The 22,518-nt window shown below is 40.3% G+C and overlaps 1 protein-coding gene across 1 annotated transcript in view; it reads right to left on the bottom strand.

Moving 5' to 3' along the window:
- Window positions 1-22,518, bottom strand: part of LOC146772749 (rho guanine nucleotide exchange factor 11-like) — a 276,718-nt gene that overhangs the window by 192,319 nt on the left and 61,881 nt on the right. Inside the window, 3 exon segments of the mRNA XM_085637027.1 lie at window positions 3,602-3,727; window positions 16,609-16,688; window positions 19,990-20,136. Coding sequence (XP_085493153.1) covers window positions 3,602-3,727; window positions 16,609-16,688; window positions 19,990-20,136 — 353 coding nt within the window.

Genomic DNA, 22,518 nt, shown 5'->3' with positions numbered 1-22,518 from the left:
TGCACTTGCGACCTCATTATCTACAAAACGGGGTGTGAAAGAAGGACCATATTAGACTTATAAATGACAATGTGTTGGGTACTACATGTAGTATGACGTTTGTTGCTTTTTTGTATGTTATGCTTAGTTTGATGAACATGATAATATATATATATATATAGATAGATAGATAGATAGATAGATAGATAGATAGATAGATAGATAGATAGTTAGATAGATAGATAGATAGATAGATAGATAGATAGATAGATAGATAGATAGATAGATAGATAGATAGATAGATAGATAGATAGATAGATAGATAGATAGATAGATAGATAGATAGATAGATAGATAGATAGATAGATAGATAGATAGATAGATAGATAGATAGATAGATAGATTTTTTTTTAAACAGTTGACAAGACTGACATTGCTCTTGGGACGACAATACTAAACTCATTCTGGATTCATGCTATCAGCATGTGCGGTTGAGGTGGTGGGAACAAGTTGAACGTATTGGAATTTTGCTATTTAATTTAAGACACTCATGGAAGGAGTGGTGAGGCCAGTTTTGCCTCTTTATGGCGTTTACATATTTTACCTAAAATATCAATTCACTTTGTAGTTCAAACCACAATTCTTTATTTCATTAATCCTGTACTGATATTTAAAAACAATGCCCTTAGACATCTAAGGAAACTGTGCAACAGAAAACATACCGAAGTTTGGAGAATTTGCATGAACATGTTTATTTTAATGTTCCCAAGCTGTAGGAAAGTAATATTGTCTGTATGTTCATTTACATTAAGAATTAGATGTAATGATTAAGAAGATTGTGCAGATGTAAGGTTGAAAAAAATCAATACACTTGAGTCTTTGCCGTGATACCAGCTCCCAAGAAAACATGGACAGAGACTGCACGGATACCCTAGTTTAATGGTTCTTAACCGGAGATCCAGAGACGAGTGGGGATCTGTGAAGCCTAATCATGCAGCCCGTGACTGCTTAGAAAATTAAAAATTATTAACATTAATACAGTGTGTATAAATAAAGATGCAAAATGTGATACTGAACATTTTCAAATGTTCAGTAAAAGTGAAGGAATTTGAAATTAGAGGTTAAAAATTAAGTAGTTGTCCAGAGTTTGATTGACAGGAGCAGTGCAAATGCATCAAAAAGAAAATAGTATGGAAGATGGGTGATCTCAGTTAAATTTAGAAAAGTCCACTTATGCTATTAAAATGATTTATTTTATTTTTTATATTCATTTAATAAAATATTATAGCATTTGTGTATTGGTTCGATGAATGCTTCTGAATTTTTGTGTATTGTTTTGACGTTCAAATCTTCAAAATTGTTTATGCCAGGGTTAAAGGCTTCCACTACTGCCTCAGTGGGGTTCCCCAGGTCCAGTAACTGTTAAGTGGGGGCTCACAAAAGTCAAAAGGTTAAGAGCACTGCCCTAGATCACTAACCACATCCAGAAGCTTCATTCTTTAGCTACTGAGGCAACCAGTAGCTCCAGTCCTGAATCTTTTTGATTGATGTTTGGGGCACTTCGTGCTTACGCATTCATAACTTTTTTCTACAAAAGGGAGCCAAGCCAAATTTTCTTTGCCATATTTTGGGAATTCAACAGATAGCCAGGGTGTGTAGAATCCCCGTTGCTAAACTTAGAAAATAACCAAAAGAAAGATTGGGTTTCTTTTAATGGGAAACACTGGGAGAACACTGCTGTGTAAGTAGCGTATCAGTTTTCTTATAAAAATGGCATCAAAAGGTTCGCTCTGCTAAGATCGCTATCTTTCCAGCTTTCAGGTTTCAAAAAAATCATTTTAAACACAGTTTTTGCATTTTACTAAGAAGCAGTCAATTTTTCCTATTTTCCTTTTGTGGTTTCTACCTAATTGATGTGCTTGATGGAAACAGTTTAAACCCATGTGTGAACACATAAAACTACATTTCTAAAAAATAGACACAATTTGGAATTCAGCAAGAGGTAATTTACCCAGATTGCTCAAGCTTTTCCTAAAATAACTTATTGTTGAATTAAAAAAAATGTAAAAATCAAGGGAAGTAACAGAAATGGGTGAACTTTCATCTTCAATTTTGACCCCCAAGGCCGAGTTACAAAAATAATATAACTTTCAGTTCACAAGAATATACAGTATTTGTTGGTTGTCCTAAAAAAAAAGCAATTCCCCGGTCTGGTGTGTCAGCTGCAGTTTCTAAAGAGTTTTCATTGTGTATGAACTATGCTTCAATTAACATGCTAAAATCTAATGAATGAAAAATGGGTATGTAATAAACCGGCATTACGCAAAATGTATTCTTTTTTGTTCGCTGGCTTACATTTAGCTGCCAAAAATTGGAGATTAACTCAGGTGATAATAAGTAAAGCTCTACTATTTCCTGATAAAATCAATACCACACGTGTGAGTGGGCCGATTTCCAGTGACAGGAAAGACCCCAAAAACCAATGTGGAAATATAAGATTTTTGCCAAGAAATGCATCCCATTTTGGCGATGTGGGCAGCACAGTGGTCGGGGTTTGGCAGCTACCCAGGCAAACCTACTAAACTCAGACATTTCTGAAAGCTAGACACCAAGGGAAGACCAGGGTGGTGTGACTTGAGTGGATCTTATTACTCCTTCCTCCCAGGAATGCCCAGGAAACAAAACCTTTGGATAAAATGACACATTTTCCTCGCATTTCTTTGAAGGAAATTTCCATAATCTGTGAGGAGGAACAACATTTCTACCACCGAGGGCTCTCCCACTTCTCCTTTTAAAAAAATGTTAGCCCGCATGTGTACTCTCGACCACTGTGCTCCAACATTCCCTAGGGGTACAATTATTATCTAATTATGTATGCACTATTGACTGTATTTGCTTAAACCTCCACCTATCGTCCCACACGTTCCACAGACACCCTCCAACCTCCAAGTATGTGTGTCGTACATACACTGCCAGAGAGGAGGAGGGCTTACATGTGACTCTCTCAAATATATTACCGCTGGAGAACTGCAATTGTAGCACAGAACTTTGTTCCAGTTTTGTATCATTCATTGATTTTCCTGCTCATCATTTACAGTAGCAAGCAGTGCACTGTAAACACAAGAACACTGAAATGTCTCACTACCGTCAGCTACAGAAACAAAGTGCTGCTTAATGGATCGAAAATGAACCTAGTAGAAGTTTGAACAAAGTTACAGAAGCTGAAACTTGGACAAATAGCAGCAGCCACAAAATGCTCTAAAAAGAGCAAATATCACTTCAAGAACTCGTGTCATAAAACATGCAGAAAAGATTTTGGAAATAGCCTCCTGGGACAGTTCTGAAGCATTTTCAGTTCATTGGCAGAATTGTGGCACCCAAAATGAAGATAGGCAGGTATGTTAAAAGTATCACAATTGCGTGGATCTAATGCTGAAAAAGTATGCATCAAAAAGAAAACTTTACATTTATTTTGGACCTCAAATGCTAAAGTAAACAAAAGGCCTCCAGGATATAATCACTTCTTATCTTACACAAAGACCTTACAAACCCTGAACAAACTTCATTGATTTAAACAGATATTCTGTTGGGCAGGATAGGGATTATAAGCAGAAAGACATACCTGCATGAATAGGTTAAATCGGGGCTCCTCCTGTCGTTTGGTTTTGATCATCTCCAGGGCATAAGACTGAAAACGGCAAAACCTTGCAGCTTGATGCTTTATCCTCTCTCCAGTAGGCCCATCAAACTAGATATATGAAAAAAAGCCATGAACCAGAAATTCAGCAAATGCTCAAAGCTTTCATTTTTTGTTGTTGTTTTTAGTCATCATATACAACAGTAGGCGGGAGGTACGGTTTGAGAGCCACCAGGTGAAATTAAAACATCTGAGGGTTTTGACATCCTTCGTTTCGTCTCCTTCAAACAACTTTTTGATGGTTTGCGGGAGCCACTGCCCAACTCCTCTTATGTTGAAGTTTGTCTTTAATCCTTAGACTATCATCATTTAATTAACCAAAACTTGTTGAGGAATAAAAAAAAGGTGTTTCCACATTTTTATCCTCTATTTTGGACCATTTACACATTCTATCCTGCCAATGTGTTTTGCCGATTCAACCCAATCTGTGCAAGTAGGTGAAGTGTTAGATATCCATTTATTACAGATTTACCTGCATGCTATAATTATTAGCATAAAAAGTAACTGAGATTGTAGCTTCCCTTATCTTTGATTAGACCCTCCATCTTCTAAAATCCAGAAAATAACAAATGGGAGGCTTACCTCTGTATCTTTTCTCAATATTTCTGTTAACGCCTTATCCACTTCATGCCAGAAGATTTGAATACCTGGACTCTGCCATAGAAGATGGATATGATCTGCATTCTACAAGGCACATTTTGGACAGCATCTCTTCTTCTGACCTCCCAGCTTTGAGAGTTGTTTTGGAGACCAATAGGCCCTGTACATGGTGAACAAATGGTTTCTCCTTAGGGTTGCAGATCTCACCATTGATCATAATGTAGACATTGATAGTAGCCATTGGTGTAGAATTTCTGATGACGGCAGGTCTGCTTTCCATATCTCCTCTGGCAAAGTAGGAGGGCCATCTTTACCTCATACCAGGATCCAGCATCAATTGGATACTTCCTTTCTATGAATCCGAATGCTCCGTAGTTTCTCCTTCATTCTATTCTAATCCGTATATTAAGTTGTCCTTGGATCAGCTGGCTAGTTGATAGTGCCAAGAGCTCAGGGAGCCCTCTTCAAACAGCTTGCCCCATCTTCCTATAACTGCAATCTGCAGCGGGGTAGCTAGGACAACTTGTAAGCATGGAGGGGAGATTTCCAAATTGGAGCCATATTGCTGTTGTTAGGGACTCCCAAGATTCTTGGTGACTTCATATAGAAATGGCAAACTACCTCTTTCAAAAGCCTTAGTGGCATCTACCGTTATTATGCTCAGTGGAGCATTTGTTACCATGGCCACATCTATTGTGCACACCAAATCATGGGTGAGCTTGTAGAGCTGTCTCTGTTTCATGAAGCCCTTTTGGATTTATGGACAATATTTCCTATTACTTTGTCCAATCTCTTAGCTAGTATTTGTGTGTGTATCTTTTAATCGTTATCAAGCAAGGATATTAGTCTATACGATTCACATTAAAAAAATCTTTCTTAGGCTTTAATATTAGTGTTATTTTCACATTATATATATAAATCACTCTCCCCCCCTAACATTGTGGGATGAAATGTATTAAGCTGGTCAAAACTGGAGTGAGTTCCTCTTTTAAGGCCTTATATAGCTCATTTGGTTTTCCATCAGGGCCTGGCGCCTTTCCCTTTTTGAACCCTCTAAGAATTGTATCAACTTCTAGTGTAGTAATTTCTTGATTAAGATGGAGCTGTTTGTTCTGATCTGACCTTGGAAGAGTGTCCTCCTTCAAACAACTCTCTATTTCTTCTTTTAGTGCTGTTGAATCGTCGGTATGTAAATTTCGGTAAAAACCCGCAAACATCCTCCCAATATCAGAGTCCTCTGAACATCTTTCACTGGTGCCGTTAATTTCTACTTTGTCAATCATATTTCTAGTGCTTTTTTACTTTGTATTCCAAGCCAGAAGTTTCCCACAATCTTTCCGATATTCATAATGTGCTAACTTGCAGGCATTCAACCTACTCTGAACAACTCCATCCAGATATTCTGCCAAACAACCCTTAGCCTCTTTAAAGTTATCTTGTAGGTTTATTTTTACACGGGGTCCTCACACATTGCCAGCTGTTTATCAATTACTCCTATTCTCAGCCTTTACTCTCTTACCTTATTGTTACTTTTTTCCCCTCTATGTTCAGCATTACTAGTCAGTTTCCCTTGAATAAAGGCTTTATAAGCATCCCATATAACATGCAAGGGGTTTTTCTTGTAGATCAAACTACAGTAGCTCTTTTCAGAGCATTTATAATCTCCTGCTGTCCTAATAATGCTCTATCCAAGGTCCATTTAGACGGAATTGAGGACCTCGAGAGTATAACCGCAGCATGATCTGAGAGATGCTCTGGTTTATGGATTATCTTTCTTACCTTATTCCCTAACTTCATATCTACAATAAAAGTCTATTCTGGAGGCATTTCCATATTTCTTGGACCCAGCCATATGCAAATCAGTCTTGATCCTGTGTCCCAATGGGAACAGTCCAGGTCCTCCCTGGACTGGAAACAAGCATCCTAGGACCGGTTTCGGGCTTTCAGCCAGGATACCTTGACTCCAGTGGCATGGAGAGCACAGGACCACGTCTGGGCATACCCGTCCCACTCGGGGTGACAAATGCAAAAAGAACAAATAAAAAAGAAGCTCCACCCCTTTCACATTACAAGATTGAGTGGTGCAAGTAAATTGTTTAATCCATTTATGTCTCTTTAAAATTTCCACCCATTCTTCTTGACGTAAGTATGTTTCCTGGGGGATATATTAATGTCACTATCAGAAAGCTTCAGAAATCCCAAAATCTTCCTTTGTCTACTTGGTACCCTCATAACATTTATGTTCCAGGTTAATACCCGTATGTTGTGAACCTTCCTTACTTCCTTTATCATTTCCATGATAATTCCAGCCTAACCATTTCCCAATCCATCAGAATCCCTGTCAACAATGAGGACAATTATTTTTTTAGTTTTTTCCCATAGGCTCACCACCCTGTGTTTAGTAAAACCACTATCTGTCCTCACTACGTGTCACCCCTCCAGCTTGCCCCTCCCCTACCCCACTGGGGTTCGCTCCCAGTATCCAAAAATGATAGTACTTCATACCACTTGACCTTCTACTCTCCTGTTTATTTTCTATTTATTTTGCTGCATTTTTATCTGGTTTATTAGAACGTCAACCTCCGAATTCTCTTTTACATTGTGCATCTTGTTGTTCTACATGACTCTTAATGTCATTGGGAATTTTCAACTACACATTTGCACCCAGCGACTTCAGTTCTTGAATGTGTTTCCCTAACTCCCATTGCCGATTTTGAGGAACTTTTGCTATAGCCGGTCTTATGGAGAAGGACCAATCATTTTTTAAAGCTTTTGCTTTCAAGGCTTCTGTTGGGATTAGCTTTTTTATTGCATAAGTATGGAAGTTTATTAATATTTTCCTGTATTTCTCTCTGTTTGCACTCCTTTTAAATTGATCCCGATGCACCCTTGTATGTCCTGCTCGAGGTCTAGGGAGCTGGTTTGCCAAACACACACTTTGATGAGGTCTATGACAAACCCCTTCAAGTTTTCACCTTCTGCTCCCTCCAGGGCATTGAGAAACCTTAACTTGTTTCTCCCAGAGTTATTTTCCAAAGATTCCAGTTTCTCTTTGATCTCATTTTCCCTCGCTTTCAAGAATGGAATCTCCTTATAATTGCTCTTAACTTCCTTCCGTAATACTCCAAGCAAGGCTTCCATAGTGGATAATCTTTCCAGGATGCCTACCATTTTAGTATCAAGCTTTTCACAGGCTTTCTGTATTTTAGCCTGTTTGCTCTCTAGAAATTGCAAGTTTGCCTTTAATCTCTTTTTCAAAAGTGTCAGTAGTAAGGAGCCCATATCTACTTGATCTATGTTTTTCGGTGTTCCCATCTTCTCTTCGCGAGGGGTCAATAGAAATTTCCTCAACGCAATTATTTCCCTGTGGGATCCTGAGAGACAACCTGAAATCAATTTAAGAGAGGGAGCCCTGGCCCATCTACTGGCATAAGCTGAGTGGATTGGGTCCATATTTTGCATAATTGCAAGGCAGATCAATGTAATCAGATTGGCCTGAGTTTCAATACCTTTCTTAAAGTAAGATCCTAAAGATGGTGTGATTTTGATTTTCCCTCCTGGTGGGCCTGCTGTATCTCTAATAACTCTATTATCTTTCCGTTTCCCTGCATCGAACAGAACCTATTCTGGAATAGACACAGGGAGAGATTTTGTAGAAGTGGCTTGGGGGGGGTAAATAATCACCCTGCTCTGCTGCTGATAATCAAACCCTCTCCCTTTACTATGCAACAAACCTGGCCCTGGCCGAGCATTTCTAAATGTGTATCTATTTTTACCAGTGGCTCCTATGGCATCCAGCTCAGTGTATTCAGTAGAGACCTGGTGCTCTTTTTTTTAATGCGTTCTTCCCTGAGGCAATAGAGCATTCAATGCATACTATGAGAAGGGATTGTCAAGTTGCCCATGCAATCTCATTAATACGCAGCTCTGAGATTAGTGGAATTCATTTAATGCTATCACCACATTACGGTATTATGCACCAGAGAAGCAGGAGCTCCCAGCCAGCGTGCTAGCTAGCCACCATGTTCCCCCTCCTGTACTTCTTGTAATAAGCTCAAAGCTTTCTGCCCATTCAAGTGTTCAAGTTTATTCAATTCAATTGAAGTCTACCAAAGTGTATTCTTCTAAAAACAAATTTAACTAAACAGATCAAGGGTTCATGTCTGTCAATATAAAAATCAAACTACATATAACAATGGCTTTGTATGTGTTTTTAGGTGCAATGTAAAAACTAAACATACGCATTCAGCACCCTAATACAGAATTGATACAAATACAGCAAGTGCAAACATTGTGCATTTTAGATGGAAGTGTAATGTAAATGCTTAATGTAAATTAAGAACAACTGGAATACAAATAAAGTTTGAAAATAACTCCATACGGGCCTTGTTAAACCTGGCATCATTGGCGTGGGTTTCCCCTGTATTATTGCCTTTGCCTCCTGTGTTTTTGCTGTGTGTTGGGCTTCGTTTTGCTGGTCTACATGCTTTGTGCACTTTGCCATTGCTGTTCAGTACCATAGTGCAAGTGCCCCGCTTAGTCAATTATTGTAATGGATTGTTGATTCCATGATTGGCATATTTGATTTACTTTATCAGTCCCTAGTACAGTGCACTGGGTGTGCCCGGGGCCTGTAAATCAAATGCTGTTAGTGGGCCTGCAGCACTGATTGTTCCACCCACATAAGCAGCCTATAAATATAACTCAGGCCTGCCATTGCAGAGCCTGTGGGCAGTCTAGTACTGCCCACAGACCCATTAGAGCTAAGAATAATTGCGTTAAGATACTGCATTTCTGGTTCAATAAAGAATGCAAGCAAGCTCGCAAATCTCTAGTGGAGGCCATCAGATTGAAAAATGTAAGCAGTATCCAGAAATCTAGGAAAAACTATAGGAAAGCACAGGACAGTGCTAAAAAGGAATGGAACGACAGCCGCGGTTCGTGCAGGTAACAGCGGTGGGGTGGTGGGGAGGCGTGGGGGGCATTTCAAGGGACGATGCCGAGGGAAAATTTATTATTTATTCAATTTTCCCTCTACATCGTCCCTCAAAATACCCCCCACACAGTTCCACTGCCCCACTGCTGTTACCTGCACGGACCACGTCTGTGGGACAAAAACACATGGCAAGACCTTAAATTGGCATGCACAAGAAATAACCTCCAACATTTTTGGAACTTAGTGAAATCGGGTAGGGGTTGACATTCTCTACCACCGCAAATTCACATAGCCCCAGACACTTCGGTTAAAAACTTTGCCAAACAATATGCCAACAGTGACAAATATGAAGGCGAGCCCTTTACAATTTATCCGTAGACAACTGACCTGGTTTTCGAGTTTGTAGAAGTAAGAGCTGCCTATAGTGCAATTACAAGGGGAAGAGCTCCCGGCATTCACAATATGACAGCTGATGTCTTTTTACACGATAAGGATAACTGGGCCCGGCACATCATGTTGTTAGCAAACGCTATTGTTTATGCTGCTCCCATCCCTGATTCATGGAGGGGTGCAGAGATCATACCAATATATAAAAAGGGCGATAGGTCTCTGCCAGGTAACTATAGACCCATAAGCCCAATCGACTCAATTCAAGAGGTGGTAGCCCGTCTCATCCTGGCAAAGGTTCAGGAGTGGATTAATATTAATGATATCCTAACCCCCTTCCAGGTGGGTTTTCGTGCACAGATCAGTACAATAGACCAAGTCTTTTGTTTTCTGTTAATATACTGGCGGACTGTTGTGTTTGGCAATGGCAGCATGTATGATGCTTTTGTAGATCTAAAGTCAGCTTTTGATTTAGTTTCACGTAACAAGCTATGGTTGGTCCTACAGGAGCTGGGAATGCCCACGGACTTGCTAATTCTCATTGTTCGACTACATGAGAACAATTTTGAGAAATTAGCTGGGGCTCACAGGGTAATGTAACTGACCCCTTCCAAGTTGAAAAGGGAGTTCGCCAAGGGTGTGTAATGGCCCCTACACTATTTTCCCTTTTTATAAATGGAGTCTCCCAATTTTCAGCTACCTTTCCCACAGATGCTCCGGTCTTAGTGGGCATAAATATTCCGATCCTATTGTTTGCAGGCAACACGCTCATCATATCAAAAACTCCTAGTGGGCTACAGTGTGCGTTAACACGTTTTGAAAATATCTGCAACACATGAGGGTTACAAATCAATGCAATGAAAACTAAATGTATGGCTTTTAATCACCACAGAGCATTTAGTGGTAGGATAAATTTGGATGGAGGAGCCCCTAGAGCAGGTAGATGCGTTCACATATCTAGGAACCCTACTGGAGAAAAAAATGAGCTGGGGCCCTCACATTGAAATTATGGCACTGAAACATCACCAACTAGCTGGTGCTTTAAGCAAAGAATTTAAAACATCTCTGACTAAGCCAGTAAGACCGGTGTTGCAGATGTGCAATACAAAAGTAGTGAGCTTGGTCCTATATGGGTCGAAATAATGGGACTTTGAGAAAATGACCCAGCTCGCCACAGCAGAGAATAGGTTTTTCCGAATGATCACTAGCTTACCACAAAGTACCCCTATGACTCCTGTGCTTAATGACCGAGGGATGAAATCACTGGTATACATTGCTGTACTACGCCCCATATTACATTGGCGTAGAATTTGGTCTGCCCCTGAGCTGGCAATCTATGCCAATGCTCTTAGGGATGTCATTGAGGCTCACAGCTTTCATAAAATCGGCTGGCTAAGTGACATCAAAGTTGTTTTGATCAGCATGAGAGTGTCAAACCAATGGGAAAACCCATCTACCACTCAGTTTCCCACTAAAGCAGAAATTAAGGAAAGCTATTGGGAAACGGTTGGGCAAAATATTATCAGAACGAACGACGGCACTATCCTGAGAGAGATTCTTAACATTCAATCCCGGCCCAAGCCTTGAGCTCTATTGGGACACAATTTCAAAGCCCCTTGATCTGAAACTTTATTTTCAATTCAGAGCGGGTTACCTCCCATTAAAATCTTTCACTTCTAACTGGTCCTTGTCTGTTGACAAATGAATGCCCCCATTGTATAGAGCATGTTGAAACCTACCACCACATGCAGTTTGTCTGTCCTGCCTATGTGAGCCCTTGTAAGATATGGCTCTCTCAGGTCTGCAAGAACCTAGGTACCAGACATAGCAATGTTGACCTGAGAATTTTGTGTACAGATCCCTCTCCTTGCTATGCAATTCCTGTTGCTATGTTTTTAAGATGGATGTGGACCATAAGATTGAAATTGCTGTCTTCTCTGGCAAAACAGCAAGAAACAATACCGGAACCTAACTAAAAACAGTGAGCTTGTTTAAACCACACTGTGGAATTCGTCCTGCATCGGGCCTGGTCTGTAATCTTAATGTTTTTAATGTTTATTTATATACTTTGCTCTTTTTATGACATGTATTTTTCTCCCATTGTACTATGAAGAGCCGATGTCTAATGCTTATTTGCATATATGTGAACGATATATATATATTTTTTTAATTCTTATATATCTAAATCTTATGTAACAATGCTTTTATGACATGTATTGTAGAAATATAGCTGATTGATTGATTAATATCTCATATTCAGTCTCATACCATTTTTAATTGCTGAATTTTTTATTATAATGATAAGCCTTTTTTCCTGATTTTCAGAATAATAGCTCATAATACTAATCATCACACAGTGTTTGTTTGCTGCTTTAAGGCACTTAAAGGGAACCATTTCTCTATCACCTGCTCCTCCCCTTGGTCTTAATTCGGATTGGTAATGATGCTGCAACACATCATATCTGAGACTCCTGATAACTTTTTTAGTAGTAATGAGCCATTACTGCCAATCTTCATGACAATCTAGAAAACTCAAGTGCTCCAGACTCCAGCATCGAAAAAGGAGAGTCATCATAAGTGGAGAGTACTGGCAGTCTGCAGTAAGATAGGATTATAGAAGAAACCCATCTGAAGTAAACAGGATGTCGTTCAAAAGAAGTGTGCCTTTGACATTCATTGCTAAGCATCAACAACTCAAAGCACCTACCTGTTAACCCCTCTAACCCCATCTAAAACTATAAAATATTTCAAATGTTGAACCACATGAAAGCAATGAGTAGTCACTGGTCAAATAGATCACAAGTCTACCGGTTTGATAATAAACAAAGTCTGGTATTACTATTTGTAAAAGAATAGCATATAGAAAGAAGAGCTGATTTGCTTCAGTGTTTTGGAAAGAGACCCGGATTAGACAATAGCTAACAGCCTATGATCCTCTGTGTGTTATGTTGTTGATAGATTTAAGCCAGCTGATTGACAGTTCAGGCTACAGAATCCTTGGGAAGTCGTTATATTCTCTCCTACTTATGTCAGACTTCAAAGACACACATTGTATCTAAAATGTTTGAGCTCCCAGAATGAACTGAAACACATACACAAGTAAGAGATGAAAGTACAGAAATGGGCTATGAAAATTGCAGAAAAGTCCTATGTTCATTGATGCCCTATCGGTTACAAAGAGTCAACCTTAAGCAGTATGATAGAAACTAGCGTGATTGCCATAAAGCAAGAGCTATGGTCCATACAGGCTGGGATAGAAGCAAAGTACTATTCTTTTGAAGGAAATCCATAGGCAGATTGGAGATATCATATCTTGGACACATGATATACATTAGTGGGGGGAAAACTAGACATGCCTTCGTTTATTTCATGCTCCGCTGGCTCAGGTTCTGAAGCCACTATAGATGTTATCCCTAAAGAGGGCACGGATGCCTAGGATGTAAAAACTTATAGACCAATATCATTAATCAATATTGACTGACGCCAAAGTCCTGGCAAGAAGATTAGAGAAGGTGAAATCAAAACAACGTTCCATCCCAAACTGGATTCTCGAAAGGCAGACTGGATGCGAATAACATCTGGGTCTGCTGCCAAGCAGGTCAGAATAAATGGTCACCTATCACACTCATTTTAACTGGAACAGGGCACCAGGCAGGGATATCCACTCTCCACTCTCCCCGCTCCTATTCCTTTTAGCAATCAAACCCATTCTTTACTTCCTGAAACAGAATGATAACATTAAAGGTGTACCGTTTCAATCAGGCAGGCAACTAGTCGTGGCCTACGCCGATGACGTTCTAATCTTCACTTAAGGTGCAGATACAGCAATCCCTCAGATTGTACCAGAAATTGAAAAATACTCAAGTTTCTGGCTATAAACTTAATTGTTCGAAAACTGAGATCTTTCCCTTGAGCATTCTCTGTACACCCTTGCTTCTGGGCAACTCTGACCTGAAATGGCATAATTTTGCACTTAAATACCTTGGTATCTGGTTTGAGAAAGAGCTACAATCTTCCCTCATGATCACATAACCTAGTAGGGTAGGACGGACACAGCAAAAATGATGATGGCACCACTAAGCAACTCCCTCTTGAGCATGCTTCCCATAAATCTTTCCACCACCTTCTTTAAAGCCATAGAGAAGCATATCTCAGATATCCTTTGGAAAGAGAAAAGAGCTAGGATAGCCGGTCCCAACCTTAAATTGAGCAGGAACAGCGGAGGTCTGAATATGACCGATTTTCACAAACACCAAAAAGCTTTTTAGCGGCTCAGGGCAACTGGTGGTTCAAAGATGCAGATGACCACTCCCTGACGTGGCTCAAAATTGAATCCCACTTTCTATCCCCCTCCCTCTAAGCTCCACCTTTACCATCAGAGGCCTCTAGAAACTACCTCTGGTCCACTCGTTCTCCTTAATCACAGAAATGATGGAAGAACTGTCTTGTGTGACCAGTGATCCAAAAGGGGTATCAATTCCATTGGAGACTTATGCACATCCCTGAATCCCATTCTGTTTGCTTACTGCATCCAATCAAGTTCTTTTCCAAAACTTAAAAGAGCCATTAGATCACTACTGAAGCCACATACTCCAGAACTTCCCAGCCTACTTGGAAATCTTAAAAAGCTCGCCCACTCCGCATCACATATCTATAAGTTACTTGACTCCCCCCCAGAGTACACCTCCTCAACAATTTGAAAAAAAATGGTCCCCATACATCCCAGAAGACCTGACATCACATTTTTCGGACGCTACCTGAAATAGAATCTGGAATTCGCCTTTCTGGTTAAATTTACACTTGCAATTGTGCAGTCTAGATTTTGGTTGATACACAAAACCTACTGGACACCATCCAGATTGCATAATTTAGGTATCCTAAAATCAGATAATTGCAGGCACTGTGAGGTATCACTCGGCTCACTTGAGAATATGTTTTTCACATGTAAAATGGTTCACCCCCTCTGGACCAAAATTCATCAGACGATTTATGGCATCTTTAAGATTCAGCTCACACCATCGTTCCTAACTGTGACGTTAAGCTTTGTGGCACATCCACTTGACGCTGGTCTCCCTGCACATGACTTCACAGCTATTAGAGCTAATGCTTGCCCTGGGCTCCAAAACAGTCCTGTCAGAGTAGAAATCTTCCACAGAAATCCCCTTTAGCAAATGCCGGAATACTCTATGCACCACCAGGAGCGCAGACGACATAATATAAATATACAAGAAACTACATAACACATCACACTTGTGCTGCCTACGGAATGCACTTGATTTATACACACAGCCTTAACATTCTTCCCCCTCTCGGAATTCCACTCACCCACCACGACAGAACTAAATCATTAGTATACACTTAGTAGCCCTGCCCTCACTGCAGAGCCTGATGACTTGGCACCCTCTCTCCACTCTTTCTCTCTAACTTCACCCTCATCTTTTCTCTGGCTTTTCTCCCTCTTTCCTTTACTATTTTTTTCTGTTCATACATATATTGAGCACACTTGGGGAACTCAACTCTCATCTAATTTGGATATCCCACACTCAGCTCCCTACTATCTTTCGATATGTTCTCAATGTACCTCTCATTTTAGCACCAGGTTTGACAAATGGTACACCAACAACCAATATTGTAAGCCTGGGCGGAGTACAAAAAAACTGCTTTAGATAAATACGGTTCACTGTGAATTTTAGTGCCAGGTGCTCATGCCTCACTGTGCAACCATCGTGAATGGCACCATACACAGCGCTAGCAGGCAGCTGCTTTCTTTCTGCCGCTCAAGTAGATTTTTTACTCGAGCAGCAGCTTTCTCAATGCAAACAGACGGTTTCTCAACGCGAGCAGACGCGACCACTCGCAATGAGAAATGCGTTGATCTCGCCGGGAGGTTGATTTTCCATGCTCACACTCGCCAACTTGACGTTGACGATCGCGAACGAGGAAAAACTCGCCGAGTGGTGGGTTTTCCTAGCTCGCCAACTTAACGTTGACGAACGCAAGTGAGGAAAAAAATTCTGCGAGCTCCAAGTAATGTGGAATTTGGAAAACTCCGCAAATTCCGCGATCAAAGTAGAGTTCACCGCCCAGACTTACAATATTGCTTCATTATGTTTACTTAGACTATACGTCAAATGTTTACATATGTGGTCATATGAAGTTCCACAATGTACCCTGTAGTGTGTCTTCACTATCTGTTCCATAACTGCTTATTTTATTTTCAATAAAATTGTTTGAACAAAAATAATGTAATCTTAGTTTTTATGGATAGTGCACCATGTATGATATTGTATTGTTGGACTCAGCAAATAGCATCTATGAGAATCTCAATGCTAGTCTGGCCCTCCTCAGATGACAGAGAATTATATCCTGCCCTTCTGTTGACAGACACTACGCTGGATAATATTAACATCTTGGAGACTTCTGTCCTACTACCAGTAATGAACATTCCCCATCGTGTCTCTACATCTTGTCAGAAGTAATCTGTGAAAATGTGTGAGTGTTAAAAGTGTTCTTTTTGTGTATTTCTACTACTAAGGGATGTTAAACTCCAAACACTGTAGCTCCTTTCCCATATGGATCAAACAGACAATACTGCACACTTCTGTCCCACTAGGCCTCCACCAAGTATTAACTAAAGTGTCCCCGATTACTAAGACTAAACTGATGCTAGTGCTCAATGGTGCTGTGTTTTTTATTTTACCACCTCTATTTTACCCGTGGCTATTTTTCTGCATTGATCCCTACTATAGAGTGGCAGGCTATGGTTTCCCCTTAGGACCTCAACTAAAGTGTGTCTTCAAAGGAACTGAGGTTTACATCGTTCAGCAGAACCTGGACCAAATGTCAAATATATTAACAGTCACCAAAGTCTCCAATGAGCAGATGGTTCAAATAAATTCAATCTGTTGCACAAAGTCACAACCCTTATTATGACCAGCAGAGTCAGACCCAAGAGGTGTAAACCTCTTACAATCAATAGGAATAAAATCACTCTTAAATGAATTCATACCCAGGATAGCATGAGGTCACCGATCTCTTCGATGATTGGTCCTTCTTCTCTTAGCTTCTTCAGGGGTTCCGCCAGTAAATCTGATAAAAGTGATGGTGATGAAAGGAGTAATTTGAGGTAGGATAGAGACAGAGAATTGTTAGAGATTTAGTTTGGCAACGGCTCTATCTTTGAAACAACTCATTTTTATGTTTATCAAATTACCATAGTTGGAAAAGAGCTGGGTATATTGGTCTTCCATTACATTCAACGTCTACAATGACTAAAGTGATCATTAAGGCAAGGCAGAAAATGACCAAATGAACTCATGTTTACCATGTGCCGAAGTTCAACAAATGCAGTTGTGGGGGCTCATTTAAATTCAACACCAAGACCCAAGTTACCACAAGCCAGCCGGTAATACTAAAATCAACTTCTGGGGTAATATGGTTTTCTATCTGTAACCTGGAATGGTCACTTCATCATTTATTGCAGACACACTTTTTACTGGGACTCAAAGTTTAGACAACCCAACCACTATCATCATTGCAATATGGTGGTCAACATTGGATGTTCACATAGTTTACAAGATGTGCTTACATCTGCCTCAATTCAATCACATGAAGCAACCAGGCTGCATGTTAGAAACATTAATCATCCACAGAGCTGCTGGAAAACTAGAAGATCAAGTTACTTCCCTTCAGAAAGTCTCCTTCTAACTACAGATTGATCACCTTTATATTAACCCCAGGCACCCGACTGAACACTCTATTTTTAAACATTAATTGTTCAAGCACGTTGGTAAGTGGCTCCGTCAGACTCCACAAAGGTCTTGCTCAGTTCCGAAAGTGATGGTACAGGTGCTTCATCAGCATGCTGACATCAGTTTTATCTTTCACTCTTGGCCAGCCTTGGACTTCGATCAGTCATGACAAATCAGAGGTGACAATGTGCCAAAACTAACTCGGAAACTTTTAAAATGCACAGTAGTCCAGTCCAAAGATGGTGAAGCAGGGAGGGCAGTGAATAATCTACAGTTGGATAGAGTATGACTGATCCAGGTCCAAGGGTGGCCATATGGTAGTGAAGAATAAGGTTTACAGGCAATCTGATAAGATGATAGCCCGTATAAGGAAGAAAGTCTCCAAAACACTGTCGGTACGTGAAATTAAGTCCTCAAGCTGTCCTTGGCCCAGCACTGTGGTACTGGTCCCCAAGGCTGCCCCTCCAGGTACTACCCCAGATCACAGTAACTAAGGGGGATAAAGACAGGCCTGGGTTCTCTATCCCAGAAGGCTACCAGTTTCGGGTGATGCCCTTCGGGTTGAAGAACAACTATTTCACCTTCCAGAGTTGATCAATCAGGTCCTAGCTGGGTTGGAGAACGTCAGTGCCACCCACACCTACACCTACACCGTCAGTTCTTTCTGGGATTACTACCTGGGCCACCCCCAAGAAGGACTTCAGGCTCTGCAGGTCTGACTATCAATGTTGGTAAGTGCCAGATAGGGCAGGGTTCAGTGGTCTGCTTGGGACACCAAGTGAGAAGAGACAAGGTACATGCTCCTCCAGGCCAACATTCAGAACATACTGCCTTGGGAACCCCCTTTCTTCCCCTCCAAAGATCCAGACAGAGGTAAAGGTCTTCCAGAACATCACCGGGTATAACAGGAGACTTGTCAGGGGGTGCAGCACCATTGTGGCTCCCTTGACAGAGCTAACTTCTAAGTAGCAGCCCTGACAGGTGATCTGGACGGAGGACTGCCAGACTGCTTTTGACACCCTGAAAAAGGCCATGTGCACAGATGTGTGCTTATGCCCACGCATGCACATTCGTGAGGAAGAAGCTATCCAGGAGGCAGCAAGTTGGAGCCCCGGGACGCGGCAGCTCAGGTAAGTAATTTTCTTTATGTATTGTTTATAAGTAATTGTAAAATGAGGGCGGGAGGGAGGCGGGTGGCGCGTAGTGGGGCTACGCGAAGTGTGCGGGTGGTCGTAGATTTGCCCCCACTCCGTAATGCTTCACGTAGCTTCACTACGCCCACTACGCCCAGGGCTGGTTTTTACACAAGTCGATTGTGGCCTCAGACAATCTGGGGTCAGGACAGGGAGGCATGAAATTCCATTCACCTCTGAGTGAGAAAACCTCCAGAACCTTCTCCTACTTCTAAATTGGCACCAGGTATAAATATTGAACCCTCAGTCCAAACTCTTCAGAATACTTCTGTACCTGTGATGACTCAGACGGACTGCTGTGCTGCTCTGCAAGAAGACATGGATCACTTGACCTGAGTAACCAGGGTTTGTAACATGTTAATTTAAAAACCCTCATTCACGTACATAGGTCGTATGGCGGTATATCTTGGTTCTCTGCCAAATTTTAAAACGTGACATCATCATCAGGCTTCTTTTTCACATGCTTACCTTCACCTGGAGGAAAACCACTGGTTATTACAGTAGTGATCAAGGAAAGGTGAGTGTCAAGTGCTCTAGTGAAGTGAGTTAAAAAATTGCAAATATAAAAACCTCGTATGTCCTGGACAGTATTTTTAATAAGTCTGGAATCAAGGTAAGTAAAAACAGTGTTGTGCGTGGAAAGACGAGTTATCAGTCTAACGCACTAGAAATGTCAAAAAATAGTTTGACATGTTCCAGCCCTTAAAGTTCGCCCATACAGGTCGGCGGGGCTTTCTTCAGGACCTCAGAGAAGTGATAGAGGCTGTGAATAATGGCATCAGCCTTAGAGAACCATACTTTGGTTCGCTATTTTCGAAGAAGGTCATTAGTACCTTCAAGACCGGTATTAAGGGCTCCAACAGGATACCGGTGGGCACATTGAACCTGCTGCTTTTCTCGTACAGAGCGACTTGTGCTCGCTCTTCCTACAGCGCCCCGGGGCACATGGGTGATTAGTGCCTAGGATTATTCTAAAGAGGAAACTGTAGTTGAAAGTATTGTTCAGAGATCACCATATTCTCTGCCTGGAATTATCAACCATCCACAAAACCACAAGCCTGGTCTGAAGTTATCTTCACCTTTTCTTTGCAACCCAGACAACTTCTGATTAACCCACAAGCTTCTTTTTACAAAACGTATTATTGTGTAATCTCCATTCAGTTTATACAGTAACAGCACACTCGACTCACTGCTGAAATTACTACCCTTTGCTGTGTAATCCAAGAGGTGTAATATTCTGGATCAAGGTGAACAACGTGTTCAGCTGCTCCAACTGTAACATAGGCAGGTGCCAATTGTTTGCAAACTGTATTGTAAACAAGCCTGCAACCCAACTGTGCCCCACAATCATTGTACACTAAGAACTGAATTATGCCAAGTATGGACATTAACGATTGTCAATAAATAATGATAGTAATATGTATCAATCCCCCAGCAGCCTCTTACCGTGTATTTTAATCAACACGGGGAAATTAGGAAACAGAAGCAAGAAATCTTCATTAGACAGAAGATTCCTTCTCTTCATAGGCTCGTAGAAATTGAGTTCAAGCGCTCGGAAGATCCTTGAGTAAAACATCTCCGTTCTAAACAGCTCTGCAACAAGATAAAAAAAAAATTAGGACTGTGCATATCGAGTAGGAGACAATTGGAATATAAATATAGGAATGACAGAATATTCAGAATGCAATTCACCTTTTATTATGGTGATGTACTAAATAGAACCACCTGAACCCATGCATTTTAACTAAATAGGCAGCTTGCCCAAGATCACAATTTTAAAATGGGCAAAAATCAACCACTACCCAAAAGATTACTTAAATTCAAAATAACTGCAAATGTACTCTTTGTCCTGAATCATTTGACCATTACATATATTTTTTTGTCCCAGCTATGCAGAGTTTAGGAAAAAGTGACCTATACCCCCATGCCGGATTTTATCGTTTAGGAGACCAGTAGATGCTCTGCAAGTTCATAGATCAAATTCTACAAAATGGTTAGTGTTCGCCATATCAGGGTACCTGCTTTATACTTGGCGCATTAGGTCTAAGTTGTTAACTGCAAAGTAAAGCAGAGGACAACACATGCCTTGGCATAGTATGTTAATAACACTATGACTTTTTTGAAAAATTTTATTTTTCTATTTTGTTTTTAACTGGCCATACGTTTCTATTAACTTTTTATTATTTTACATTTTTATGATTTTTATGATATGACAATCATTCATAGTATATTGTATTTTATCAAAGAAGATTGTTGTTTATACATTTTTTGAATGATCTCTATTTGATCGAATAAAGAATATCAATCTATCTAACTGCAAATAAGTATTTTTCTGGTTGGGCCAGAAACTGAAAAAAATGAAGCAAACGCTACATCTTTAAATTTACACAACGCATTAACAAAAAAAGCACTGGAAAATCAAAAGTAAGGTTTGTCTGCCAGTCCTTTGGCTTTATCAATGCTTTTTTTATCATGTTTTTGAGAAAATATATTGTTGGTCAGCTGCTGGTGCCTCAGCAATAGCAAAACAAAAAAGGAAATTGACTAAAAGCAAAAATATACTTTGGTATCAAAAAGCACATCTTGCCATAGTAGACCCTGGCTCTGAAGGGAACTACTGTACGCGACGATGTGCTCGTCGTGAAAGAGCAGAATGCAGTCACGCACACTAAAGATAGCCCATAGCTGAAGTTTAAAGTAACTTTATAGTTAGGTGAAATGTTCAGTAACAACATAATGTTTTTAACTAAACAAAAGTACAGAAATTCACTAGTTTTAGTTATCGTAAGTAACTATATCTCGCACCCCACCATGCACAGTTTGCTGATCAATAATTTAATTGCAAATATTGCAGTGATATCATCAATGATGTCATAGAAGAAGTCATGAGTGATGTAATATTTGGGGTAATTGGCAGTGCATGGAGTGGGCATGAGTCACAGTTACCTTCGGGCACGAGTTATAGCTAATTGAAATAACTAGAGCTGGTGAATTTCTGTGGCTATTAGAGTTTAAAACATAATGTTGTTGCTGAACATTTCATAAAACTATAACATTACTTTAACCTTTGTTTTTTTCAATGAACTTCATGTTTTTTTTTAACCTAAAGTAATATTTTATTATCATATGTAAAGCCAAATCACTGCCATGCATGGCCTTGGGTCTGGCTGTAGGGCCTGGCTTGTGGCCACTACCTGTGGCCAACCCCTCACAGGCAGCCAACCCCACGCCTTTGGCAATGCATGGCAGGGGATGGGGGGGTTGGCCAAAGGCCAGGCATAGAGGGCCCCAAAGGGCAACCCCCGCTGGCAAACAAACCTCTCCCGTTCCTTCGCACACAACACCCACTCTATATGTAAAGCAGTCCTATCATCTTTCTCCAGAAATTATCAATAATTGCAATCAAATATATATTCCAATAGTGGCAAACAACATTTAAAGAACTTTTTTGGAGCTACATGTCTGTAACTCTTTCTTTTTACACAGTTTTTATTTTTACATTTAGATATGAAATGTTTTAAAATAAATAGTCAAGATATATCATTTTTTCTTTAAGAAAATAATAAATAAAACAAATATATCTCTGTAATCTCTTATAGCGCTTTACACCCCAGAAACTAAAATGGTAAAAATAACCACATCAAGGCCATGTAGTTATGTGATACATCAGCAACACATAAAATACCTCAATGTGACCAGCCCCTAGGTGACAATGCGATCCCAGCTGTAGGGCAAAAGCTTTAGCCTGGGAAATTCCTTTCAAAATATGGTAAGTTCTCCTAGGGTCATGGTTTCAATGATCCAGAACAATTATGTTTCTTTTTTCTAGTGTTGCTGAGGGGCAGAAGCAGTCACTACAGCCCCCTCACAACATACACACATATTGGCGATGTCTCTGTCCCTTCTAGGGACATCACCAAAAACAAAATATATGTAAATATCTCTCCCAGGGCATTATTGGGTGCTCTTTGAAGG

Source organism: Triturus cristatus, chromosome 12, assembly GCF_964204655.1.
Source record: "Triturus cristatus chromosome 12, aTriCri1.1, whole genome shotgun sequence".
Lineage (NCBI taxonomy): Eukaryota > Metazoa > Chordata > Amphibia > Caudata > Salamandridae > Triturus > Triturus cristatus.
The sequence above is the reverse complement of the archived record's forward strand: the minus strand, read 5'-3'. Positions and strand labels throughout refer to the sequence as shown.